At 38.1% G+C, this 17,573-nt stretch overlaps 1 protein-coding gene across 1 annotated transcript in view; it reads right to left on the reverse strand.

The window, feature by feature from the left end:
• The window catches only part of KIAA1109 (KIAA1109 ortholog), a 211,491-nt gene that overhangs the window by 155,096 nt on the left and 38,822 nt on the right, over positions 1 to 17,573 (reverse strand). The window contains exons 7-15 of the mRNA XM_036763063.1: positions 16,692 to 16,878; positions 11,503 to 11,584; positions 10,874 to 11,067; positions 7,444 to 7,523; positions 6,435 to 6,585; positions 5,285 to 5,441; positions 4,734 to 4,812; positions 2,209 to 2,300; positions 378 to 495 (exon numbers count right to left, since the gene is read on the reverse strand). Coding sequence (XP_036618958.1) covers positions 378 to 495; positions 2,209 to 2,300; positions 4,734 to 4,812; positions 5,285 to 5,441; positions 6,435 to 6,585; positions 7,444 to 7,523; positions 10,874 to 11,067; positions 11,503 to 11,584; positions 16,692 to 16,878 — 1,140 coding nt within the window. The remainder of the gene's footprint in view (positions 1 to 377; positions 496 to 2,208; positions 2,301 to 4,733; positions 4,813 to 5,284; positions 5,442 to 6,434; positions 6,586 to 7,443; positions 7,524 to 10,873; positions 11,068 to 11,502; positions 11,585 to 16,691; positions 16,879 to 17,573) is intronic.

Consider the following 17,573-nt stretch of genomic DNA (forward strand, 5'->3'; position numbering starts at 1 on the left):
CTTTTTCAGCATCTGTATTTCCAGTACACAGTAGGCACTTAAAAATGTTTACTGAATGATACAGAATACCAATGGAAACTGGGAGCCCCTCTTACTGCCATCTCCACACTGGAGATGCACAAATTACCTCTCCTGTTGAAACGAAGTGCCAACCAAAGTTAAGCTGTTCCTTTATTTTAAACTTTCTTCTTTCTTTGTCTTGGGTTAGGGAAGAGAAGTATCTTTAAAAGATTTTCTCTTTGGGGTAAGAGCAACAGATGAAAGCAAAAGCAAATACAAACAAGGAATAGTGCCAAAAGATCTATTAAGCCAAACAAAACATGCCAAACACGATAATGTTTATTTATTCATATTTGATTCTGAGACAAACACATTACCTGTAAAGAAGTTTTTCTGAGCAAAGATGAAGTGATAAGTTGCTTTATAAACTTCTAGCTCACACTGCCACGTCTGGGGCATATTCCATATTCGAGGATAGCTGGCATTGACATGGAACTGTGAACCAAATAAGAGCTTAAACTGTGACAATGTGTTAACAGCATCCGAAGTGAAGAGTCAATCATGTATAATGGTGAGTAATTAAAACTTATTTTCCTGCTGAGCTGAGCAGAAGGCACCTCTAGGACTTTAGGCTTTCTGTGGCTGAAGGTCAACACTTGCTGCCTAATTATTCATTTCTAATACTGAGTCCTAGTGCCTCCAAAGACTTGGGAGACCAAGTTATGATATTTACCAAGCCCAAAGGGAAGCCATCTGGAGTGGGAGATAAGGCTCTCAGCTTCCTCCACAGACCTCACTCCCCTCCAGGATGGAAGGAGGCAGAGCAAGTGACGCCTGGCCCTGAGGCTCCCTGGGATCCCACTTGACATTGTCACAGTGGCCTCACAGCACACTAAACTCACTGCCAAAGAATGGTAGCCCCACAAGGACAAAAGGCTGCCTGCCTCCCCAGGGGGTGAGGGTCTGCTCTCTAACGGCACAAGCTGTCCACATGGGCTGCCAATGGCAGTTACAAGATATATTTACAATAGGCCCAACCCTAAACATTTAGCTCCCAGACTTGCTATCATCTGATCACAAGACAAAACTGAGCACCACAAAATTCTTACTATTTTTACGTGACAATATCTTGTTCAGTGTTAGTAGTATTTTATCAGGGTAGTGATATTTTTTCCAGAATCTGTTTGAATTAAGTCCCTCACAAGGATTTTTACAAAGCAAACAAAAAAACCTCACAATATTACTCATTTTTTTAAACTATGAAAAGAACAGAATAAAGAAGAATTTAATAAAAAAAAAAAAGATAATTTCATCATCCCATCAGAATTTATGGTCACTTAAATTCTTATAAGCAAAAATAATAATAATAATAACATTAATGCCTTCAGGTAACTATCCACGTTCTGTCCCAATGAGAAACAGCTGCATGCTCATGACTGAACCAGCACACAGGGATTCCATTTCTGCTACCTAGGAGGGTAACAGCCTGGCCAAGGGGGTGCCTGGACAGATACCAGCCCCCTAGCAACACTCCTTAGATCCAGAAACAACAGAAATTCTTAAAGCCCTTTCTCCCCATCCAAGCTGACTCTTCCATGAGGACTCTGGGACATGACTCTAGAAAGCCAGCTTCCATTGGCGTGTTTAAGGCCTCCACTTTGGGACCAGGCCCAGTCTGGCTGAGTTTTGTTCCCCTCCTAGCAGTGCTTCTGACTCTCCAAACTTTGGTATATTTCTCCTTTCACCTCACCTCCCCCAACTTTTCACCTCCCTTTTATGTACCATCTTTCCCCATTAGAATGTAAGCACCTGGAGGGTAGGAACTACCTTTCTTTTTGGCTTGTATTTCTATGTTGAGTGTTTAGTGCTTTGCACAGAGCCTGGAAAATAGTAATCTCTTAATGGAGGATTACTGCCTTCTTGCTTTGACTTCTACAAGACAATTTCAACCAGATTCTTAATCTAGGGTCCAGAACCTTGCCTTTAAAAAATATTTTATTAACTGTATTTCAATATACAATGGTTTCCTCTATAATCCTATGTATTTTGTTTTATGCATTTGAAAACATTATTCTGTGAAAGGGAAGAGGGGTCCATAGGCTTCACCAGACTGTCAAAGGGGTCCATGATACATGGTTAGAACGCCAATCCTAAAGCAAATTCTGTATATCACACATGCATGCGCACTATTATGTACTAAGGACTTACTGCTAACATTTCTGCTTCTAAAAGGGTCCGGTATTGCATACTGCTGGTGGCATCAACATGTAAAAGTTGTCCTTTAATTGCAGGGGTATAACCTATTAGATGGAAGAAAATAATTAACAGGAATTCAAGTTGTCCCTTGGCAGTACTATTTTAGCTTACCATACCATAAAGCACCAACCCGGGGATATTAAATCTGGAGAAAAACTAATGTCTGTAACTGGGGCTGTTCTGAGGCAGGTTAATGATCTGCTGCCCATCTTGGCTGTATCTTCATCTAAGTCATGCACCTCAACCTGGGTATCCCCTAAGACTCTCTTCCTGACCCTCTTCTTTTTTCCCTCTAGGCCATCTTACTTGGGAATCTATCTCATCATCTTCTATGAATTCAACCATTATCTCTCTGCAAATTTATTCCCAGATATGTATAAAGTTCTAATCTCTCCCCTGGGCTCTAGCCACACATCAACAACTACCTCTTGGGTACTCAAACTAACTCTCCTGGAGGCATCTTAAACTCAACCTGACCAAAAAAAAACTCATCACCTTACATGGAAATTTAGCTGTCCTAAATCACTGTACCCTATGTATATGACTTAGCCAATGCTGAAGGCCCTGAAGTCAGCACCACTTCAAAGAAAACCCAACTTCAAAATATGAAATGCCACTATATTGTGCTGGATTCAAAAAACTGGCTTGCAACACAAAAAGTGAGAGCATGGGACACTGTTTTCATCATAACAAAGTTGAATTTCATTAATATTTTTCTCAATATAAATAAAGTAAGAGGTAAAAACAAAGGCAAAGAAAAGCAAAGAGACTGAAAATCAGCTAAACTTAATAAGAGAAAATGTTTAATATAGAACTTCAGATATATAACTAATAGGCTTCAAATATTTAAAAACCAGGAGATAATATTGCTCAGACAGAATTAAAGCCAATTTAGACATTCCTTAGTATAAAACAGAATGCAATGTTAAAAAGGTTCTCTGATGGCCTGAAAGTTGGATTTCCTCAAGTGTGTACCTTACTGACAAGGGTAAATCTGGCTTAGTATTTTAACATACATAAAATGAATTATTAGTAAAATATAATAATGTTCATATATTATTAGTAAATTCATAAATTATTAGTAAAATATAATAATGTTCATATATTAACAAATACTGTTCACAATTCTTCAGTGACTTACTTCATAAGATCCTCCTGTTACAAAGTTTAAGGCCCTGGGATTACCAAGGGTTTAAAAACTAATACAATCCTACCAGGAACTCACAGTCTTCAGTTCCACTGAGAAAGCCTTTAGTAGGAGCAAGGCCATGAGCTAGGCATTGAGGAGAGAGGCAACAATGAAAAACAGTGCCTGCCTAACCTTAAGGAGCTTACGTGCTATTGTGCGGGTACAACAACTCATGCACAGATAAGACAACCCTTAAGACACTTAGCTGTCACCTCTAACAGTGAGATTCAAAGGATTCCTTGCAAGAGAAAGTAGTAAGGAGGAAACATGTTCAGGGCATGGAGGGACAGGTGCAGGCTCAAGATGGCCTGCCAAGAAGATCAAGTAAGAGCTAGAAGGCCAGTCTGGGTGGAACCTGCAATTTGTGAGAAGAAGTCATGGACCACAAGCCCAGAAAGATAGGCCTAGAGTCCATCCATGACTGAGGTTAAATACCTCAGTTAAATACTGAGGAAAGAGGTCAAGTTCCTAGAGAAGGAGTCTGTAATTAATCCCAAAGGCAAAAGATCCTTGAGCAGGGAACAAACAAATAACAACAACCAACAAAACCCCCATGTTTGAAGAATATTATTTTGGCAGCTGATGGAGTCTGGACTGGAGAAAGGCAAGTGCAGAAGTGGTAAATGCAATGAGGAAGTTGATGCCATAATTCAGGTGGGAAGTCATGGTACAGAAAAGAAAGGAAAAGTCAGTAGGGAGAGCCGCTGCTGAAATAGAAAAACAGGACCGGCGTGACAGCTGATTATATGTGGGGAGAGTAAAGAATGAATAAAGAATAGAGTCAGTGAACTTCAATGACTTCCTAGGTCAATACTATTCTCAATGTAAATAGGAAGTTTAGAGGAGGGTCAGGCTCAGGGATAAAGATAGTAAGTTCTACTTTGGGCCTGCAGAAAGATATAGCGATCTGGGGGTCATCTGCATAGAGAGAATAGTTGAATCTATGGAAGGTGATGAGATTATCAGGAACTTATAGAAAGAGAAAAGGGCCCAGGACCTTAGGAAACACCCACAGTTAGGATGAAAAAATCCGGCTAAAAAAGACTGAGAAAAGGACATTCAGACATAACAAGGTAAGGTCACAAAAACCAAGTATCCAGAAGGAGGAGGTGATGAACAGGGCCAAAATAGTTATGTCAAAACAACAGAGTCAAAACATGTATAACTACCCTGATAGTAATATTAAAATATTTTAAAAGCCTAAAACGAACATTTCTCTGATGACACTCTATAGCAAAAAGTACTCTACTATTTGTACACTAATTTAAAGATAAAAATCTCGGCTTACCATTTTCTCCAACTATCATAGGAATGTTGATTTCTAAATACGACCCAGCTCCCACATTTACATGTACAGCATTTGTTTCCTACCAAAAGAAAGGGGGTGGGGGGAATAAAACATCACTTATAACAAAGTCTTAAGTTTTTCAAAGTTCAATAACATACAAGAAAGTAGATATCTGAATTAAAAGGTAAGTTAAAATAAACACCTGTTCCAAGATGCCAAAAATGCAACCCGGAACCATGCAAATTCACAACAGACCTATAAGAAATTCTGGAAAAAATCAGATGAAGATGAAACCCCAGATACATAAGTATGCAAAAGATGTTAACTGAAGGAATTCCAGTTATTATTCCAAATTGTTTCATCTCTTTCAGTCAACTGCCATTTTACAAAATGTATGGAGAAGAGAAATATGCATTCTCCTATTATGAAACAACTGAAAATGTACAGATCAAAATGGCTTTGTCAAATACTATTGGTAAATATGATGAAATACTTTACAAAATAATTTCTCATACAACATGAATATTACTAGATATCATTCCATTATTTACCCTATTTTTTGTGAACAACAAATCAATTGTAGCATCTGCAATGATATTCATCCGCAGCTCAAAAGCAAGGATTTGCCTTGGTTTCCCTGGCTGAGCAATTTCAGAAATCTTCATCACTTGGTAATCAGGTGGGAAAAAAAACTTCCATAAACAGTCTCTATAAAATAAAAGGAATAATAAATTATTATTCAAGAGAAAAGAAATTGCACATGGAGTAAAATCCGCCAGATTCCTTAATTTCTCAAAAGGTTCATAAGCCATTAGCCTATCAGGCCTCCAATAGAAATGTTCATGTTATACCCACTGTACCACACGAATCCTTCCCATTAGCACCAAACACTCTTTCCTCTAAATGTTACATTTACACAAAACAAAAAATGTTGAACCCAAAGGGAAGAATGCATGTGCTATATAACATGACACAAGTCAGTATGGAAAAGACTGTTGTCAAAAACTCCAAAGCATAGCATGGAAAGACCCAAAGATGCAAAGACGGCCTCTTTTTCATTCAGAACACTTTAACATGCTTCCTTGTACTATATTTCCAAGTTGCATTCTAAAAAATATTAAATGTTCTAAATGTGCAAGACTTGTCCAGAGCATAAAGAAACAAACCATTGAGGAAGATCAGAGAAAGCTAGAATTCAGTTTTATGCCCAGCTTCTATGGAATGAATTGCCAACTGTTTATTTGTTGGAAAGCACACAAGAGGACTTACACCAAATTCTGGTCAATGGAGAAGATCTAAGGAAGGAACTCTTAATACCTTTCAACAAAGTGAAAAAGTTTTTAATGACACTGAACCTAGGGTTGGGAAACTGGAGTTTCGGGCCTACAACTCTTGGTGGTCACAGTTTGGTCTGAATCATCCTGGGTCTGACTTTCTACATGTACTAAGGGGCTCAAGTCAAGAAGCCCACATCAAGCACCAATACTGTCCCAGGCACTGGGGACACAAGACAGTCTTTGTCTTCAAGGACCTGACATCCTACCAAGGAAGACAAAAGAGAAAAGGGGGATGAAAAGCGGGGGTCCAAAAAGGTGGAGGGGGCCACCGAAACCTGCAAAGGGTCGATTTTTGCTGAATGAAAAAAATAAAACAGAATTCAAACAAACAGAATGGCATACTAGCCACATTTGGTTCAAGTACCTCTGTCGGTCAGCCCAGGGTCCATAATTGAAATCCGTTCCTTTACCACAAACTATATCCAATCCCCAACATGGAGGCAAATCTTGCAATTTACTATCCTCACTGCTCATTTCTCCCTCAATAGTTTCCTCAGTTTCTTCTGGGACCAGGCCTATGTTGCAGAACACAATAAAAAAGAAGTTACTTAGAATAGTCATCAAAGTTTTTCCCCCTATAGATAAGTATTTAGAAATTGTAAACATATAATGCTTGGCCTAACAGCCTTTATCTTGAATCAAAATATTAAGAACAGAGAAATAAAAATGACTCTTTTGTATGGAAGTTGATCACTAAGCTTGCAAGCCTTTCCAAGGCTCAAGGCCAGCAAAAAGCAGATTTTTCTAAAACTGATGCCTGGGCTGTGTTGAACAGCTTCACTTTCAACGAACACTCATTTCCATCAAATTAAAGCATTAAGACATTTGGGGTACTAGTCAGAAAGAGGCATATCTAGAAGAAGTTTTTGTCCTGTCTTTTTTAATCTCTCAATGGGAAGACATTTAATCAAACCTCAAGGGACCAGTCTACAGGTATCGAATAAGTTTTGCTCAGTTGGTTATAGATTTTAACATTCTAAAAGAAAAACAGACTTTTAAAAAAATTTCTATAGAAGATAAATAACGATATATGTAAAACTACTAAGCTGCATGTAAAATTCTTCTTTAAGAGGATAACACAGTTGTAGACAGCCAGGGCCTGCGGCAGGCCGAACTGCGTTCAAGCTGTGCCTCTGATACACATGGATTCTAGGACTGCACAAATCACTTAAGCTCTAAGACTAGGCATGACTCTCTAGGATTCCAATCTCAGTTGTACTATGGTGGCAGTATTGCCCACTATAGTGGCCTGCATTGGAGTTTATTGGCAGGAATTCCCTAGAACAATAAGCCAATGAAATCACAGTATTAGACGTCCCTCCCCACCACCCCCCTTTCCCAATCTTTCTCATTTTTCACACTTAACATTCTACCTGGTTCATCCATATAGTAGTAAATGTCAACATCATTGGATTGCATCACAACAAAACCTTCTCCCATTAATCTTGGTGGCCTAACAAAAGGGAAGGAAAAATGCAAAACATGTAAACCTCTGTGAAAGGAAAGCATTAATTTTCTGTTAACTTCCAAGTGAGAACAGTTCAAAAAGAAGATACGTCAAGTGCTGCAACAAGTACTCCTTGAAAAATGACTTATAGGAAAAATATTTCTCTATCACTACAATAAATAATTCCACAATGGTACTAGCAATAAAATGATACTGAAAATTTTAAAGAGGTCATTAAAGAGAATTAAAGAGGTCAATCAGTACACCCCTCTACTCAACTTCTTCAACATCTAAACTGTGTCCTATTTGGCCACCTGGGGGTATGGGAAGTCAGGTCAATCAATGTATGAACCAACATGGCAGTTCCTAGTACATGGATGAAATGAACTAATTATCAGATTTTCCACAAGTGTCCTTGCCCCTGCCACAGCCCAGGTTTTAGACTAACGATGATACAAGCAGGAGTAGGAATATTATATTAATCCCACTCAGAAAAAACAGATCACCTTAGAATACAGTGAGTTCCAATGTGGGGGTGGGGAATGGGAAATTGTCTAAAGAGACCACTGTGGAATCACAGAGACCTGAGCAACCAACCACTCAGCTTATATTTTTAAAAGGTATACACAGTAGACGGGAGCAAGGAAAGGTAAAAAGGATGAATATAAAGGTGTGACATGATCCTATACAAGAATGGCATCAAGAGCTAAATGCTTAGAACAGGCTGAATAAGGAACGCTAAGGACGAGAAAAAAAAGGTTTGCTTTCTTTTCAGCTCTCATGGGAGATCTAAGATGGAGCCACTGCTGGAGGCAGATGGAACAATGCTACCTGGTAATACAGAAAGGCCACAGGACCAGAGATCTAGGGCTGAAAGGGACCTCAGAGGTCACTGAGTCCCTCCCTTTTTACAGATGAGACAGTGGAGACCCACAGACTTGCTGAAGGCCACAAAGGTAGTGACAGAAATGGGCAGAGCTGCGCCAATTTAATTCTGCTTTTGACTTCTCTGACAAGGAAAATAAACGTTGACCTGTAAAGGACAAAACATCTAACCAAGCTAAGTAAACAGACGGTAAGCCAGCATCTCTAGGGACCCTTGATAAATTCAAGGAACCTGGTCCAGAAGGAACTACATTCCTACGTAATGAAAAAAATGAGCCCCTGCTGGTGATAGATGAAAAGATACTGGGGAACAAAGGAGGTACCTAAGGACTAAAAGACAGCAAATGGCCCAGTTTTTTTTTAAGAAATGAAGAAAAGAGATTCAGCAAATTCTAGGCCACTGAATTTGATGACTTTGGTTTCCAGGTAAATTCTGGAATACATTATTTAAGAGATAAATAGTGAACATCTGAAAAAGGAAGAAGCAATCACACAGAACCAGCAGCCTTCTGAAAGAATAGGGTATACTAAGACCAAGATTATTTTGTTTTTTGATAAAAGTTCCTAAATTAGTAAATCAGAAGAATGCCTATAGGTATATATATTTATATGCTTTGTTGTTATTCAATCATTTCAGTCTTGTCTGACTCTCCATGACCCCATTTGGGGTTTTCTTGGCAAAGATACTGGAGTGGTTTGTCATTTCCTTCTCCAGCTCATTTTACAGATGAGAAAACTAAGGCAGTCAGGGTAAAGTGACTTGCCCAGGGTCACACAGCTTTAAGTGTCTGGGGACAGATCTGAGCTCAGGAAGGTGAGACTTCCTGACTCCACGCCCGGTGTTCTATCCCCTGCAATGCCACCCAGCTGCCTTGGATTTATATGCTAGATTTTAGCAAAGGATGTGACAAAGTATCTCAGGCTACTTGTGTGGAAAAGCTAGAGAGATCTCAGAATGGAATTGGATAGAAAATGCTAAAAGCAAACCTACAGATAGCATGTAAAGTGTTGATAAACAAAATGCAAAATGCAATGTTCCTAATTTTTTTTTTTTTGCAGGGGGCAAGGCAGGGCAATTGGGGTTAAGTGACTGGCCCAAGGTCACACAGCTAGTAAATGTGTTAAGTGTCTGAGGCCTGATTTGAACTCAGATCCTCCTGACTCCAGGCCCAGTGCTCTACTCACTCACCACCTAGCTGCCCCCCCTAAATTTTTTTAAAAAGTTGAAGAGATGTGGCCTAGATGATAGCACCATTAGCTGAAACTGGAACTAGTGGAATGGCTGGACTTAAGGAGTAATCACTGTCATTCTGCGTGAACTTGAAAAGAGGTTTCCATCCCAGGGATCAATGCTTCACCCTACACTGGTTAAAAGTGAATCAAAAGCTATTTTTATTGCTAACTTGGATAAATGCGCAGATAGCACATTTATCAGATCTGCAGATGAGAAAAAGCCAGAAGAAAAGCTAACACTCTAAATGACAGGGTTAGGATCCAACAAGATCTTGACAAGCTATAACACTGGAATGAACTGAAAAAGGGGAAATTCAATAATTATAAAAGTAAATAAATTCTTTCTACTTGAATTCTAAAAACTGACTTTATAATAACAAGACAGCAGAGACCTGGTTAGTTTGCCATTTCTCTGAAAGGGATCTGGAGTAATAGTGGACCACAACCTCAATGAGCCAGCAATATGCTGTGACAGAATGAGCAGCCAAGGGGGCTTGTGCAATCTTGGGCTGCCTGAAGAGGGGAACAACCTCCAGAGATAAGAGGCTGATTGCCTACTGCACCCTGACCTGGTCAGACCTCAGCTTCAATCCTTTGCTCTGCTGGAAATCCTCCGGTGGCAGGTCACTTATGGCCTCCTGATGCAGCTTGTCCAGTTTGGGGATAGCTCAGCTAGAAAGTTTTTCCTAAAAGTGAAATGAAATCTGCCTCTACTCTTTCTCCTTCTGTCACCATTTTTTCTATTTTTTTCTTCTTGGTAAAATAAAGCAACAAAAGTCACCAGAAGCCAGGCTATCAGCAACGGTAAATGGCTGAAGGTATTTGACTCACAGATACTATTAGGAAGACTACTTCAACAACTAGTGAGGATTGGCTTGGTGGGGTTGGCAAGGATACTCACCCATACCCTACCACCACAGTTCAGATGAGATATAATGTGGAGCTGCGGAGGACATGGCAAGGAGGGGGACTACGGAAGAAAAGTGTACAAAGGGAATCTCTCAATCTGCTTAGACCAAAGACAGCTTCAGAGGCCCACCGCAGGGCCCAGGAGTACAGTGGGGACACTCAGAACAATCCAGCAAGGCAGAGCAGCGCTGTCCTAGCTTTTAAGCCAACACAAAGGTCACATAATCTGCCAAGATGACTTGGCCAAGAAAAGAAGAACTCTTAGCCTCAGACAGAGGGTAGCCCAGACTAGGGCAAAAATACCAACAAAGTATTAAAAAGACTCTTACTCATCATTTTGAAGACCAACGTATCGGGGACTGGGAACAAGCATGACTCTAACGTTTTCCAGTTTTCCCTTCACGATGTGCATAAACTGGTCAAGGTGACTGGATGGTGGCTTTGTAGTGTACGTTAAGAAAGCATCATCAAAGTTAATACAGAGAGTCTGTGGTTGGTAATGATTCCCAAATGCCAAACGACCCTAAAGAGATGGACCAAAAAAGGCTTAATTATTAACGTGCAAAGTCTGATCTGGCAATGAACTACCCATCTTACTTCCTCATACTCGTCCAAAACAATCTGCTTTGCAAACCCAAACTACTAAATAGTTTTATTATCTAAAGAAATTATTCTGGAATGTAAAACAAACCTTAATGTTACTGTATTCAAATGATCCTATTTGTCATACAGTGATATTGGAGTATTAAATTATAGTCCCTTAAATACTTGTGAATATCTGGTCATTAAGAGTTGATAAATCTGTGCTGAAAATAGAGAGTTATTTTTAAAACTCACTTTCACACTTTACCACTTATATGAAATGACTGTAATTTTCTAAGTGAAAACTGTGGCTGCAAATATCACAAATAACAATCCTGTGTTAATAACCACATGCTTTATATTATATTTTACTTACTGTGCTCACATTGACCTTTATGACTGGAATAAGAGACCTCCATGAAGATGACGGATCTTGAGATTCTGTTCTTACTTTAACTCTGAAAAGGAAAAGAGCTAGACTAAGTCAAAGTATCTTTTGAGGAAAAAGGAGAGAGATTTCATAAAGGCATTTCATACTTTAGTCACAAAGGTACTCAGACAAACTGTGTACCTTTTGAAAACCAGTTATGTTTTCACAAACAAGCCTAGCTATAAGAAAGTAACAGGAAACAAAATAAGACTAAAGTAAAGAGCTATGAATCTCTGTTGGCTCCTCTCCCCTGACCAAAAGCCAAAAAAAAAAAAGGGTGGGGGGGAAAGAATGTAGTGATTTAATCTATTCTTTTAAATTTTTCAGAAGAAAAATTCAGGCAAATGTATGTATGCATAAAGGAAACAGATACTGCTCATTAAACCTACCATTATGTTCATTACTACAGAAGAGTCTATCATAAGAGTGCCAAAATTATTAAGTAATGAATGATAAAGACACAAATCACCTAATGGAAATGATCGACAAGAAAAACTGGTCTCCTAAAGCACAGCTCACTCATTAGTTCTATTGCTCATTAAGCCACAGAAACACCTCCTGCTGAAATAGTTTTTCTCTGATACAATGAAAATAAAATAGGAGAGGAGAAATAAAAGTGCACGGCATACACATGATGTTTTTAAAAGCAAAAATCTAAAATTCAATGAAGGTAAAAAAGTCAAATTAAAGTGAGGACAGAGATTTTACTTACATGTAAAATCTCAATCATCTCAATAATATTACTGATGTTCAAATTAACGAGCTCTGACTCTTCAGATAGGAAAAATTTAAATATTAAAACTCAAAATATTAGGCCTTCAGCGTAAGCCCACCCTGTCTTATTTCGTTAATTTATTTATTTTTAGTTTTCAACATTCACTTCCCTAAGTTTTAAATTTTCTCCCCCTCCCTCACCCCTCTCTCCCTAAGATGGCATGCAATCTGATATGGGCTCTACACATACATTCCTATTACACACATTTTCACATTAGTCATGTTGTATAGATGGGGCAGCTAGGTGGCACAATGAATAGAGCGCCAGCCCTGGAGTAGGAGGACTTGAGTTCAAATCCTGCCTCAGACACTTGGCACACTTACTACCTGTGTGACCTTTGGCAAGTCACTTAACCCCAATTGCCCTGCCTTCCCCCCTCAAAAAAAAAAAGAATTATAACGAATGGGAGAAACCATGAGAAAGAAAACAAAACAAATCAAAAGAGAAAACAGTCTGCTTCATTCTGCATTCTGACTCCATAGTTCTTTCTCTGGATGTGGATGGTATTTTCCATCATGAGTCCTTTGGAAAAATTTTAGGTCCTTGCATTGCTGAGAAGGGCTACATCTAACAAAAATCAGTCCTCACACATTGTGGCTGTTACTGTGTACAATGCTCTCCTGGTTCCACTCACTTCACTCAGCATCAGTTCATGTAAGTCTTTCCAGGTTTTTCTGAAGTCTGTCTGTTCATCATTTCTTATAGCACAATAGTATTCTATTACATTCATATACCACAACTTGTTCGGCCATCCCCCAATTGATGGGCATCCCCTTGATTTTCAATTCTTGGCCACCACAAAAAGAGTTGTTACAAATATTTTTGTACATTTGGTTCCTTTTCCACCTTGTTTTATTTCTACAATTCAATCCACAGATTCTTTGGAGAAGTTAGTAAATAATTACTATTATTTTCATTACAACAAGCCCTTGCACATAAATTTAAATGTAGGCATTGCTTTTGATTCTTTTTGTAACATTTATGTGTATACTTACATATACTCTTATATGCACACAAGAATGGCTGAGAGCCAAACAGTTTCTATCAATTAAATATACTGGTTAACTGAACTGCTCCGCATACCATACAACCAAACACTGGTCGCTGATCATTTTCTACCTCGGTTCATCTCTGTACATACAAAATTCCCTTCATTAACCAATATTCTTACATTTATCCTCCATCCTCCCTCTTCTTTTCCAGAGGAAAACTTTTCTCTGCTAACTTCCAAGGGGAATTTCTCAAGCAGTACTTTGATCTCATTCCCTTCCTCCAGGGCTTCCCCTCTACTACATATTTATTTCCCTTCACAATGGTTTTTTCCCCTCTGCTTAGAAAAATGCTTCCTACAATTGCTAAAATTATTACCTAAAACTTATCACAACTGTGAGTTAACATTTTATGTCTCTTTTTCCTTTCAATGCCAAAATAATACTTCAAGTACCTACTCACCTTTGTAATATGGCTTCTACCTACCATGACCAAAATCATTCTCCCTAAGGTCACCAAGAAACCATCCTACCTGCCAAAGTCAACGGCCTTTCCTAACTCTGGTTCTCCTCGACCTTTTCAGATCTTCTCCTACCCCCACCTTCTTGAAATTTCTCCCTTAGCTTCACCACCCTGTCCACTTCTTGAATCCTCCATTGGTCTCATTTCTTTTACTCACCCCAAAATGTGAGCATCCTATGAGGTGCAAGACCTCTATAACTTTTCCTAAAATTTATCATTCATTCAACTATCACTTTTACACAAATGACTCTTAGACCAACAGCACTTGGACTCTTTTTCACCAAAATCGACTCACACCTATTTTTGAAAATTATACCTTAATGTTCCCATTTTTCCCAGATATCCATCCAGTTGGTCGACTAGGCCTTTAACTTTTTCTCTCCTAACATTTATTGTATCTACCTCTTCCTTTCTATTTCCATCTCACTCTTCTGTGAAGTCTTCTCCAATTCCAAGAGCTCCTCTTACTATACTGAACTTTTATAGTATTTACTTGTCAGTACCAATCATTCAGCAACCCCAACCACATTTAAGGTTCTGAGCAGAGGCAATGTCATGGACCCCACAGCATTCTCAGGGCTTATGCAGTGTCAAGTCCTAAAACAGTACCCCTAAAGTTAATACTGGTGATTATAATGACTTTAAAATCTAGGGGTGACTCCAAGTCACCATTATAACATCTATCATTCACAATCTATTCTAAATGGACATGAGACCTTAATACTAAAGATCCTACTACAGAAAAATGAGAAAGAAAACAGATCATATTCCTCTCACAACTATGAGTAAGAGACATATTCTTAATCAAACAAGAGACAGAGGCAATTACCAAAGACAAAACATATAACTTTGATTTCTTGAAACTTAAATGCTTCTGCACAGACACTATTAATGCATCTAAGATAAGAAAGGAAGTGGTCAATGGGGTGAAAAATCTTTTTATCAAATTTCTCTGATAAAGGTTTGGTTTCTAAGCTATACAAACAATTAATAAATATATGTGACTAGTAGCCATTCCCTAATAGATAGTCAAAGGATATGAACAGTTTTCAAAAGAAGGATTGCAAAGTATACACAATTGCAATAAGGAATGTTCCAAATAACCAATAATACAAAGAGCTTAAATCAAAACAACCCTGAGGTTTCACTGCACACCCTGCAAACTGGCAAGAAGGACAAAAAAATCCAGTAATAGTTGGAGGGGTTTTGGAAAGATGGGCACACTAATACATTGCTGGTGGAGCTGTGAAAAGGTACAACCATTCTGGGAAGCAATTTGGAATTATGCAAATAAAGTGACTAAAATATCTATATCTTCTGAACCAGAGACTCTGTTACTGACCTTATACCCCAAGGAAGCCATGATTGACAAGAAGATCTCCATATACTTCAAAATATTTATAGTGGCACTTTTTGTGAGAGCTAAGAACTGCATAGTAGATGACCATCAATTTAAGAAGGGCTAAACAAATTGTGGTTCATGGATACAATAGAACATTATTAGGCTGTAAAAAATGATGAATGCAATGAAGACAGAGAAGCATGGAAAGATCTACATGAACTGATGCAGAGTGAAGTGAGCAGAGCCAAGAAAACAACATACATGATGACTATAGCAACATAAACATCAAGAACAACTCCCAACAAAAAAATCTAAAGTAAATGTAACAAAATTATATAAAGACTTGATTGAAGAGATATGAGAGGACACCGTTTGTGGAGATGGGAGGTTGGCAGCGTTATACATCACATTCATGACTTTTTCAATGTACTGATCAGTTGTATTGGATTTTTTTCCTCTCCAAAAAAAACCCTGTTTGTTATAGGAATGGCACTCTGAAAAAGGTATGGGGAGAGATACTTAGGATAACAATGGTGATGAAGGAAACAGAAAATATCAATTAGAACACTTTTTTAAAAGATACATAAGAATAAAATAAGAAGTAAAATAAGAAAAATTATAAATTAAGAATGAAAAGAGACTATTTATCTTTGCATGGTACCAAAAATGCTAAATGGCAGTTTATTGAGCTATCTGCACTTTGCTGTGTGCTAGATCCATTATAGAGATTTTGTTAAACTGACCAACTATGTGAGTAGCATAAATATTAAAATAATTAGTAATTTAATCCCTTTTATATATCCTAACAATTAAATTTGAGGAAACTGGGCCTCAGTTTCCTCATCTGTAAAATGAAAGGTTTGAATGAGATGACTACTAAGACTCTGTCCATTCTAAATCCTTTATGTCGATGATTGTCCAAGGTACTGCAAAATACAAGACTTTGCTCTGGAGACAGGTCCTAAAGCTTCAGAGTAGAGGCTCTAAATAAACTCAGCAGTAACTATCAGTAATTCTTTCTCTTTAAAATCACCTTATGTCTTCATGTCTTCTTGTATCAATCAGTCAAAAGTACCTACTTAATGCACAGGCATTCAAGCACTGCACTGACCACAACAGCTCAACTGTGCTCTGAACAATGATTCAGCTATTAGAGGACAGCTTTAAACCCTAGCAATTCACTGAAATTTCATCTAGAATCACAAAGAATTGGGGGTAGGGGCGGAAAGAGAAAAAAGGAAAAGGGAAAAACTAAAGGTCAAAATGTAAAGAAAAATCCCATGCTCAGGGCAAATTTAAAAGGAACTCTCTAACTTAACATTGGTGGTTTTACTTACGCCAATGTGGCGTTATATTCAATCTAAATATAACTTAGTTTTAGCCCACATTGTCTAGAGGTACTTTAAAACACAAAGTATGAAATTTAATTAAACAGAAACAGAAACTCAGTGACATTTCGTGATAAAGGCACTGGAGATTAATAAAATGTAACGTGTGGCCTCAAACCTTTCAATGTTGGGCCGTGTTCTCTCTCTTCCATTCTCCAGCACTCTTTCACTATCTTTTTTGGATGGAATGATGGTTGGCTCCAAACCAAACAATTCTTGAAGTTGTCCATAAAGATCAGAACGATTGTAGACATGAAACTCAAAGTCATTCACTGTGATATATAATCTAGTCTCTGCCTTTGGATCTATAAGGAAGAACACAAAAATGTACTCCAATTAAACTTTTCAGTCAAGTGCCTTTTTTATAGTTAACACTTGGGTTTAAAGGTAGCATGATTGGAAAACTAGCCTCAGATTCAGAAGCCCTGAGTTCAAATCCTACCGCTGACATATGGGTTGTAAGAACATCAACCAGAATTTAACCACTTACCTATGAATTCTAAAAGTTGCCAATACGCATTGGTAAAAGGAGCTTCCTCACCAGGAATTCAATGAAATTATAGGTCCAGACCAAGAAATGAATAAACAAAAACTAAACACCCACACATAATAATAACCCACATCTCTCTTGTGTTTTAGGGTTTGCAAAGCATTTCTCTCATAACCCTATAAGGAGGACTGTGCAAGCATTATTCCTGTTTTAAAGGTGAAAAACTAATTGATGCACAAGGAGCTGAATGACCTGCCCATGATCACCAGTTTGTAGGGGCCAGAGCTAGGATTCAAACCCAGTACTTCTAACTTTAAGACAAAAAAGAATTATTCACATTTGCAATAAGTTTCTAAAAAGTCAACAGGAAAGAAAATAGATATCATCATTAAATATTGGCAAGGCAAAACTATTAAATGTCTTCAATTTATTTTCACTGGTCTAGTTATGTAATGACCTAATGGGTTTACGGATTCATATCAAAACAAAAACAATTAAGCTGCATTTACT

The sequence above is a fragment of the Trichosurus vulpecula genome, chromosome 6 (assembly GCF_011100635.1).
Source record: "Trichosurus vulpecula isolate mTriVul1 chromosome 6, mTriVul1.pri, whole genome shotgun sequence".
NCBI classification, from domain to species: domain Eukaryota; kingdom Metazoa; phylum Chordata; class Mammalia; order Diprotodontia; family Phalangeridae; genus Trichosurus; species Trichosurus vulpecula.